Genomic DNA, 10,799 nt, shown 5'->3' with positions numbered 1-10,799 from the left:
CCCCCCACTCCAGCAACCCTCAGTTTGTTTCCTGAGATTAAGAATTCCTCATATCAGTGAGGTCATATGATACATGTCTTTCTCTGTTTGACTTATGTCGCTCAGCATAATACCCTCCAGTTCCATCCACATCGTTGCAAATGGCAAGATCTCATTCCTTCATTTGTCTGTTTTATAACAAGTAAAATTATAAGAGTAGAAGTGACTAGTTGAAAGGCATAGCATGGGAAAGGAACAGATATGCATGCTAAAGGGAGGCAGGAATGAGACGAGCAAGAGTTTTACTTAACTGAGGCTAAAACATAAAGATAAAACTTCACAGTTTTTTAATATTGTTTTATTGATCTATTGTCTGTCCCTTACATTGTTTTATATATATATTTTGTGGGGAGAGGGGTCTGTCTCTCAAGTTAGGTAAATACATGACAGGTACTTTTTGAATCTTTTACTTTTCCTTATACAAAGGTATCCAGGGGGTGCCTGGCTGGCTCAGTCAGTAGAGCATGTGCCTCTTAATCTTATGGTTATGAGTTTAAGCCCCAAGTTGGGCGTGGAGCCTACTTTATAAATAAATAAATAGATAAATAAATAAATAAATAAATAAGTGTGTGTGTATATATATGTTACATATATCTAAAAATAAAGTAACATTAAAAGAAAAAGGTATCAATAAATACTTGTTTCCTCTAATTTTGAGTTGTAGGCAGTTCTGTAAAAATTAGAACAGGTCAGAGGTAGGATCCAGGATAGGATTAGAAAAAGAGAATGAAATAATGACTGTTGAAGGCAAATGATACTCTGGGACAAGATACCTGCACTTGCTGGATTTTACAAGTAGAGTGTTAAAAGTAACACATTTAGTTTCTTGAAAGATGGTAACAACTCAAGCTATTAACTCTATTTTTCTAAAATTCTTAGAATATTGGACCATATCTGTGATCTGAAATGAATTTTTTTTCTTCTACAAAAGCAGTTCTCTCTACTTAAATGAGATTATTTTATACCATGGTTACTTCTTTGTAGGAATTCTAGTGGATAAAATTAAATATGTAGGTCAAGGATCTAACACTCTGCTTGTACATGAGTGGATGTATTATTATTTTTGTTTCCCACTATATCAGGGTTGATTTTTGGCTGGTATGCATCAGTATAGTTAAGAAGTTATTTGCAGGGGCGCCTGGGTGGCTCAGTCGTTAAGCGTCTGCCTTCAGCTCAGGTCATGATCCCGGGGTTCTGGGATCGAGCCCCACATCGGGCTCCCTGCTCCGCGGGAAGCCTGCTTTTCCCTGTCCCACTCCCCCTGCTTGTGTTCCCTCTCTCGCTGTGTCTCTCTCTGTCAAATAAATAAATAAAATCTTTAAAAAAAAAAAAAAGAAGTTATTTGCAGCCAGCATCCATTCTGTTTAAGGTTGGATTGAATCTGATTGGTTGGTTTTCTGGGTCCTATCAGTTTTTAAATACTTAGAATATTGCCTCTGCCGTATACCACTGCAATAGAATCTGCTAAAGATTGTCCCAGATTCTGTTTAGAGAAAGGATATATGGAACCACCACAGTCCTCTATGACTCTTACGTGTGTGTGTGTGTGTGTTTTGTTTTTTGTCTTTTTATAGTTTTCACTTACAGCTCTGCTAGATTGGGTAGCTGAGTTCATATTTGGTCTTTTGTTTGTTATTCTCTGATATATTTTTGTTCACTATATTATCTTCCCTTTATTTTTTTTTTTTTTAAGATTTTATTTATTTGACAGAGAGCACGAGACAGAAAGAGAGAGAGAGCACAAGCAGGGAGAATGGCAGGCAGGGGAGAACCAGGCTCCCCGCTGAGCAAGGAGCCTGATGTGGGGCTCGATCCCAGAACCCTGCGGTCATGACCTGAGCCGAAGGCAGCCACCCAACCAACTGAGCCACCCAAGCACCCCGTCTTCCCTTTAGAAATAGGAATTATAGGGGCACCTGTCTGGCTCAGTCAGTAGAGCAGGCAACTCTTGATCTTGGGGTGGTTGTAAGTTCAAGCCCCATGTTGGGTGTAGAGATTACTTAAAAAATACATCTTAAGAAATAGGAATTATAATACTTTTAATCATATGCATGGAAATAAATCAGCAGCTATTAAAATTGGGATTTTAAAAGTTTTCAGTAATTTATAATTGATTTTCCATTTACTATATTTTTCAGTATTATAAACAGCTGCAAAAAGAATATATCAGTGATGATCATGACAGAAGTATCTCAGTAACTGCACTCTCAGTTCAGATGTTTACTGTTCCTACTCTGGTATGTATTGATCATTTCTTTGCAACCTTTGCAAGTAAAACCTGTTTTGCTTTTTAAGAACTTTGCAGCCACTCTGGAAAACAGTATGAAGGTTCCTCAAAAAGTTGAAAATAGAGCTACCATACGACCCAGCAATTGCACTACTGGGTATTTACCCCAAAGATACAAATGTAGGGATCGAAAGAGGTACATGCACCCTGATGTTTATAGCAGCAATGTCCGCAATAGCCAAACTATGGAAAGAGCCTAGATGTCCATCAACAGATGAATGGATAAAGAAGATGTGGTATACACACACACACACACACACACACACACACACACACACACACACACAAAGGAATATTATGCAGCCATCAAAAGGAATGAAATCTTGCCTTTTGCAACGACGTGGTTGGAACTGGAGGGTATTATGCTGAGCGAAATAAGTCAAACAGAGAAAGACGTGTATCATATGACCTCACTGATAGGAATTCTTAATCTCAGGAAACAAACTGAGGGTTGCTGGAGTGGTGGGGGGTGGCTGGGTGATAGACATTGGGGAGGGTATGTGCTATGGTGAGCGCTGTGAATTGTGTAAGACTGTTAAATCACAGACCTGTACCTCTGAAACAAATAATACATTATATGTTAAAAAAAAAAAAGAAGAAGAAGATAGCAGGAAGGGAAAAATGAAGGGGGGGGAATCGGAGGGGGAGACGAACCATGAGAGACTATGGACTCTGAGAAACAAACTGAGGGTTGTTGAGGGAGGGGGGTGGGGGGATGGGTTAGCCTGGTGATGGGTATTAAAGAGGGCACGTACTGAATAGAGCACTGGGTGTTATACGCAAACAATGAATCATGGAACACTACATCAAAAACTAATGATGTAACGTATGGTGATTAACATAACATAATAAAAAAAAAGTAAAAAAAAAAAGAACTTTGCCTAGTATTGAATCAAATTAAAACAATGTCAGTACTATATTGCGCTAATTTCATTTGGAAAACTGAATAATAATTCAGTGGTATCTGCATGTGAAGTATACTTTAGTGGGACCCAAGGACAAGATAGCTTTGGAGTGGTAGTGATGGCATGACCGTTATCCAATAGTCCTGATCCCTGAAGGTGAAGTCCAGAACTGGTTTCTCAGATTCTAGACTAACTTGAGAGCCCTGTCTTTTCAATACCCAAATTACTTTTTTTGCTATTCTTTTATTCTTTAGTTATTGTTTGGGGGCAGGGGTATAGATTAAGATAAAACAAAGCAGGAGGAGAGACTACTCTCAAGCATTTGCATGAAATAGGTGCTGATATGGTACTGTATAGGCTTGGGAGGAGAGTGGAGAATTCTGCTTTTTTTTTTTTTTAATACTACTACTTTTCATGTTTCTTCTGGATAGTTTGGTTAAATATTTTTACTTTCCCATTTCAAAGGCCAGAGAAAAGGATGGAGAAGAGACAGTGGATTAGGAGTGACAGGGAGATAGTAACAGATAGTAATATGATAGAATAGATAGTAATATGATAGAAGTCATGAAGTGTATCTGTGTTCTACTTTGCTCATTGTGTGATTACCGATGGTGAACATTTATGTAGGTAACCTACGTGATGGGCTTGGAGTGTCCAGACAGGTGTTACTGAGGAGTAGGGAATTTTTACTTTTAGAAAATAACTTCTCTGAATTTACTGTTCTGTGAGACTAAGGACTGTGTTTGATGCATTTATTTGAAACATTTATTTAAAATGACTCACTGACCAACCAAATGAATGAATAAATTAAGTCCATACTATCATGAGTTAATAATAAAGAATATTCTTGAAATATTCTGCAGGCTCGACATCTTATTGAAGAACAGAATGTTATCTCTGTCATTACTGAAACCCTGCTAGAAGTTTTGCCTGAATACTTGGACAGGAACAATAAATTCAACTTCCAGGGTTATAGCCAGGACAAATTGGGAAGAGTATATGCAGTAATATGTGATTTAAAGTAAGTTGTTCAAGTGAAATGGTAAGGGTACCTGTTAATTACAGTGTGCTTATATATTCCATTTTATAAATAAACTTACAATCCTTTTGGTTATTTAGAATTCTCCTTATAATGATGGCAAGTACAAAGAACTGTTAACTGTCTCATGTCAATAAATGTTTTAAGTGAAGGCTTCTTAGAGAGTTACAGCCAGGTTAACAAAGAAGGTATTGAGGAGGGGCCTGTTACAGAAACTTTGGGTCTCTTGGGGTCACTAAATGAATCTCCATCATAACTGCCATGCCTTCCACTCACTCTCACTCATGCACTTTGGTTTTGTTCCTTTTACATAGTCTATTTGTACATAGTTTCAGATAATCTTGTTGATCTGAGTTTCTTTTTAATTCCCTTTTTCATACGTACAACCAAATTATTAATGCTCATCAGGGGTTTCTTAAGTTTTTTTGCTTAAGAGGATGGAATTTCCTTTTAAACTAAAGTTGGAATCACATGATAGATCACTTTTGGGATTGTTGGACTTAAAAGGAAGTAAGTTTCCATTTATTTTAGAATTGGTGAATATTATAAGGGTTGTGATATATCAAGTATTCAATAAACCACAAGCTTCAAAAAATTCTTTTAAATGGGCACCTGGGGGGCTGAGTCGTTAATCGTCTGCCTTCGGCTCAGGTCATGATCCTGGGGTCCTGGGATTGGGCCCCCAATCGGGCTCCCTGCTCAGCGGGAAGCCTGCTTCTCCCTCTCCCACTCCCCCTACTTGTGTTCCCTCTCTCGCTGTCACTTTCTCTGTCAAAATAAATAAATAAAATCTTGGAAAAAAAAAGAATATATTAAAACAAAATAAATTTCATTTAGTTCACCATTTAAAGTAAAGAGCTTCAAGGTGTATAGGATTAATTATTTCTAGTCCCCAGGGGAAAAAATCATTCTAATTTTGTCTACCTCTTTTAGTGACCGGTTAGGGCATAGAGAGGTGGAAACAGGCTTCCAAACTAACCTAGAAATAGTTTGGTTTGCTTAAAAATACATTTGACAGGGGCACCTGGGTGCTTAGTCAGTTAAGTGACCAGCTGTTGATATTGGCTCAGGTCATGATCTTAGGTTCGTGAGATAGAGCCCTGCACTGGTGGCTCAGCAGGGAACCTGCTTCTTTCCCTTTCCCTCTGCCCCTCCCCACGTGCCGACCTTCTCTCTCTCTTTCTCTCTCAAATAAATAAATATTTTTTAAAAAGTACATTTGACAGATTTCTGAAATTATGCATTGGATCCTTGATATTACTAAGGAGAAAGTTTCCAGACCTTTTCAAATTTCTCAGTTTTTAAATATGATTATAAATCTTTCTCTAAAGTTCAGCAAATTATTACATTACCACAATTTCAGTACAGAGATGGTAGATGAATTCAGTAGTGAATCACTATTTAGCCAGTGTGCTTCACAAATTATGCATAAATTACATGTATGCAAAAACAAAAAAGCACAAAATGCACAAAAATGCCAAATGACTGTACTTAAACTTAACAATGTTAAATCGGTGTATTTATTATTCCTTGGTCTAATGTACAGGAAAAATCTTTTTACTATGGGCCTCATTACTGTGAAATATTCTTGTAGCTGAGTTATTTTTTTATCCAGGGAAGTGGTGCATAATCACCTCATTGTTTTATCACATTTTATTTTATTTTATGTATTTCTGAATATAGTTATTCTCTACAATGAATAATTTAGAGTCAGCACATCCCTAGATACTTTACCGTATGTTAAAATTTTAGGGTTGCTGGTTTAGATGTTAACTTTAACGTTTTCCCAGTCTTTTGATTGTTATTACAACTTCTCTCCTACATCCTTACCTAAACAGAGGAATCTCTAATGACAAGGAAAAGGGGAAATTCACATATTTTGAGCAACTAGAAAATCTGTACTATTGTTGTCCATCTGTGATAGGCTAGGTTGCTTCCAAGGATCATTAAGCAGAACAACTTCTGAGTAGAGAAGTCAGGCTTAACTTTGACAGCCGCCTCTCATAGAGCCTTCACATTTTGCTGGGATAATCCTAGCTCTGCGCAGAGCGTCTAATTATTTTAAGAAATTAGAATCCATAATGTTGATGAATCAACATTGTCTGTAGCTTTGAGAACTTTAAAATTATCTCAGAATGGGAAAGTGAAATATTTCTTTGTCTTTTGAAATGATAGGTATATCCTAATCAGCAAGCCCACAGCATGGACAGAAAGATTAAGAATGCAGTTCCTTGAAGGTTTTCGGTCTTTTTTGAAGATTCTTACCTGTATGCAGGTATGATAGTTCTTCTGTACATCAGTAAAATAAATTTATTTTTAAAAATTTAGCCCCAGTCTTTCTTTGTTTTAAGCAAATTCTGTTTGTTATTTGAGGAAGACTATATCTAGTAAAGTAGTAATAAAATTTAAACACTGCCTCACTGATCCTGCTTTAATAGATCTTTAATAGGTATAATTCTGTTACTTTAGTTAACTGCTGCTATTACTCTTTAATGTTTATTGAATGCTTATTATGTGATATGGTAGTAACCATTTTACATGCATTATCTCTGCTGAGCATCATAGCAATCTTATGAGGCTGTTACTATTATTATTTTCATTTTCCATATAAGGGAATTGAAGTCTAGAAATAATTTGACCAGGGTCACATGCAGCTAGAAAGTGACAGCTGGGATTTGAACCCATGCATTCTGACCTTGTATAATAGCCATGTTAAAAAAGCTATGCATATATGAATATGAATCCTAACAATTTTATATTTTGACAGTAGAGGAGCAAAGAAAGAGGGCGTACTATATATATATATATATATATATATAAATCACTCTTTTCTTATAGGGAATGGAAGAAATCAGAAGACAGGTTGGGCAACACATAGAAGTGGATCCTGACTGGGAGGCTGCCATTGCTATACAGATGCAATTAAAGAATATTTTACTCATGTTCCAAGAGTGGTGCGCTTGTGACGTAAGTAAAATTTGTTAGTAGGATCAGTGCCTTTTTAAGTGCTCTAATGGTTATTAGTAGTAGAGTTTTATGTAGCAACTTGCTTGATGTAAAATTTTATTATTTAAGTAGTTGTGTATTTGAATTTGTCTTATTAAATTTAGAAGGAAAATCCAGTGTTTGTTTTTTGTTTGTTTTTAAAGATTCTATTTATTTAGAGAGAGGGAGAAAGAGCATGAGCAGGGGGAGGGGCAGAGGGAGAAGGAGAAAGCATCTCAAGCAGACTTCCCTCTGAGCATGGAGCCCAACGGAGGACTGGATCTCAGGACCCTGAGATCATGACCTGAGCCGAAATCAAGAGTCAGATGCTTGGGTGCCTGGGTGGCTCAGTCGTTAAATGTCTGCCTTCGACTCAGGTCATGATCCCAGGGTCCTGGGATCGAGTCCCGCATTGGGCTCCCTGCTCGGCGAGAAGCCTGCTTCTCCCTCTCCCACTTGCCCTGCTTGGGTTCCCTCTCTCATTGTGTCTCTCTCTGTCAAATAAATAAATAAAATCTTTAAAAAAAAAAAGTCAGATGCTTAACCGACTGAGCCACCCAAGCACCCCAGAAAATCCAGTTTTTATACTTAATTAAAAAAATGTGCTCCATAGTAGTTTCATTTACCTCTGGGAATTGTGGGGTTTAAACAATACAACAAAACACTATTTACATATTTCCTTATGCAATAATTTTAGAACATAACCCTCTTGAAACACACAGTCCTACCCTAGATTCCCTTTTGGGAAGGATGACCTCATTTATTTCTGTTTTGAGAAAACTGACATTATCTGCATCAAATTCTTTCATTTTCTCTAGTTTCTCTGTACCTCTCACATGACATAGTCTATTCATTAAGTTTGTGTCTTCACAATTGGTCCCTTTCTTTTCATCTCTTTCTTTCTAAAACTAAGGTCTCTACCTAGGCTCTTGGTCCTGAGCTACTTCTTCCTGGAGTTGGCTTCCTCATTTGTCTCCTCTACGATTTCCCAGTCTTTCATTCATCTGCCTGTACACCCACAGGACTCCCCTATCCTTAAAATCAATAAGAATAAAAGCCCCTTCATTGTCTCTGCTACTTCTGTGAACTTTCTTTTCTCCTCCTTTCTTCTGCTTCACCGTGAGCAGTTGGTCACAGGTTCAGAGCAGTCATACAGACATGACAGTTTAATCTCGCACTGTAGCTTTGTAGAACAATAAGGACAGGAAATATTGTCCAAACAAATTACTCTAAGAGGGAGGAAAAAGAATTACAAACCACTGGGAAAACATATTTGTGAAAGCATTTTTGAGTGGGTGTAAAAGAATATGCAGAATTTAAGTATGGGGAAAGTGGCATCATAAGCAGAGATACAGAGTAAACAGAGAAATAAGGGGAAGTCCAACTCCTGTTCAGGCAGTGTGGAAGAATAAAAACTAGATAAATCAAAGGATTTATGGATGAAATTAATGAGCAATTAAGCTGGAAATAATGCCTTGGCATCAGTATGTGAATACACTGATTATGTCTAAAGTGTAACAATGTCAACACACTGCTTCAGGAAGAATTAATGGGTGTCACTGAAGATGACAGATTGGAGAGGGTAATGTTAGGAGACAAGGGAACCAACAGAAAGATTACCATGAAGTCTAAATCTAAGGTGACAGGATCTTAACTAGGGTGGGGGCAGTCAGGGAAAAAGAGAAAGAACCCATAGGAAATAAGGATTATAAAATAAATTTAGGATAAGGAAAACTCAAATCGGGGTAGTATGCCAGGAAGAGAAGAGTCAAAACTGACTTTTCAAGATAGTGTTTCTCACACTAATTTTATCCCAAAATAGGAATTCTATGATCAAATAAATTTTGGGAATATTCCACTTAGAAATCAGCACAGTGATTAATTAAAGGGTTTGAAAAGTTCAGTGGCATTTAAAAAAATCTTACTTGATCTTGTTCAACCTAGCATTTCTCAGTCTTATGTGAACACAGAACTTTTTTCCCCTGAAAAATCTGTTAACATCTAACACACAGAATGCAGTGGCTCTGAGATTTTCTGTGTGGATGAATGTATGAATCATAGTGTCATTAACAGAATAAGGGAAGTTGAGAAGGGAAGTACACAATGAAGCAGAAATGATGACAAACCAATTTAATATATTCTGAATTTGAAATTAAGTGTAAGACCTAAGCAAGAATGTCTAGCACATAAACAGAAATGATATAGCTTAGGAGAGTCATCTCTGCAGTTTTAAATGAGGTGGTAGAAATTAAAGACCTGTAAGAAGAGAATATTGGGAATGTCTCATTTAGTAGGCAGAAGGAATTGGGGGGAAAAAAAGGAATCACTGAGTGAAATCTTTAATCAATAACAGAAGTATCAGAATAAGTATGTTTGTAAAAATCAGAGGGAAAGAAAGTTTCAAAAAGATTAAGGTACTCATCAGGGGTGCCTGGGTGGCTTAGTCGGTTAAGTGTCTGCCTTCGACTCAGGTCGTGATCCCAGGGTCCTGGGATTGAGCCCCGTGTTGGGCTCCCTGCTTAGCAGGGAGTCTGCTTCTCCCTCTGCCTGTGCCCCTGCCCGGCTCTTCCTCTCTCTCTCAAATTAATAAATAAAATCTTTTTTTTTTAAAGATTTTATTTATTTGACAGAGAGAGACACAGCGACAGAGGGAACACAAGCAGGGAGAGTGGGAGAAGGAGAAGCAGGCTTCCCGCAGAGCAGGGAGCCTGATGCAGGGCCCGATCCCAGGACCCTGGGACCACGACCTGAGCCGAAGGCAGACGCTTAACGACTGAGCCACCCAGGCGCCCCAATAAATAAAATCTTAAAAAAAAAAAAAAAAGATTAAGGTACTCAACAGAATACAATGCCACACACATTTTAAGGAAGATGGGGACTTGGAAAAGACCCTCTGAATTTGGTTACTACATAGATCCTTTGAATTTTTTTTCAAAAAGCAGTTCCGATCAATTGGTAAGGGCAGAAAGCAGACCCTAAAGAAGTTTCAGAAGCTAGAGTGACAACAGCAAATGTAGATGACTTCAGAAAGTTTGGTAAATGTCCAGATGAGCAACGCATACTTTGACCTCATCTTGAATAATTATGCATGCCTTCCGTAAGATGAGGGTTGCCAAAAAATATGTGATATGGCTAGTTGCTGTACCATTTACATGGTACTTAAAATGTTTTACTTTGATAGTGCATGTGTGTTTGTCTGTCTGATATTTCCACCTAGTTTGCAGATCCTCTGCAGGTATCCCTGCTATACATAAAATAATTTTGTGCTTATATTGACTATTTATTGAATGGTGTGGTAAAGTAGATAACTTAATGTATTTGCATTTTTCTTTTTCTTTTAGGAAGAGCTCTTACTCGTGGCTTATAAAGAATGTCACAAAGCTGTGATGAGGTGCAGTACAAGTTTTATATCTAGTAGCAAGACAGTAGTACAATTGTGTGGTCATACTCTGGAAACTAAGTCCTACAGAGTATCTGAAGATCTTGTAAGCATACATCTGCCACTCTCTAGGACTCTTGCTGGTGAGTGTTTGATTTTTTGCAT

General features: G+C 37.5%; 1 protein-coding gene across 3 annotated transcripts in view; it reads left to right on the top strand.

Annotated features, from left to right (window-relative positions):
- Window positions 1-10,799, top strand: part of UBR1 (ubiquitin protein ligase E3 component n-recognin 1) — a 150,863-nt gene that overhangs the window by 52,076 nt on the left and 87,988 nt on the right. For all 3 annotated transcript variants that reach the window (XM_032417970.1, XM_032417971.1, XM_032417972.1), the window contains exons 11-15: window positions 2,178-2,276; window positions 4,095-4,252; window positions 6,446-6,545; window positions 7,109-7,237; window positions 10,597-10,777. In XM_032417970.1, the coding sequence (XP_032273861.1) occupies window positions 2,178-2,276; window positions 4,095-4,252; window positions 6,446-6,545; window positions 7,109-7,237; window positions 10,597-10,777 (667 nt within the window). The remainder of the gene's footprint in view (window positions 1-2,177; window positions 2,277-4,094; window positions 4,253-6,445; window positions 6,546-7,108; window positions 7,238-10,596; window positions 10,778-10,799) is intronic.

Source organism: Phoca vitulina, unplaced genomic scaffold (genome assembly GCF_004348235.1).
Source record: "Phoca vitulina isolate PV1807 unplaced genomic scaffold, GSC_HSeal_1.0 scaffold20, whole genome shotgun sequence".
In the NCBI taxonomy this organism is placed as follows: domain Eukaryota; kingdom Metazoa; phylum Chordata; class Mammalia; order Carnivora; family Phocidae; genus Phoca; species Phoca vitulina.
This window is presented reverse-complemented; position numbering and strand designations above follow the sequence as displayed.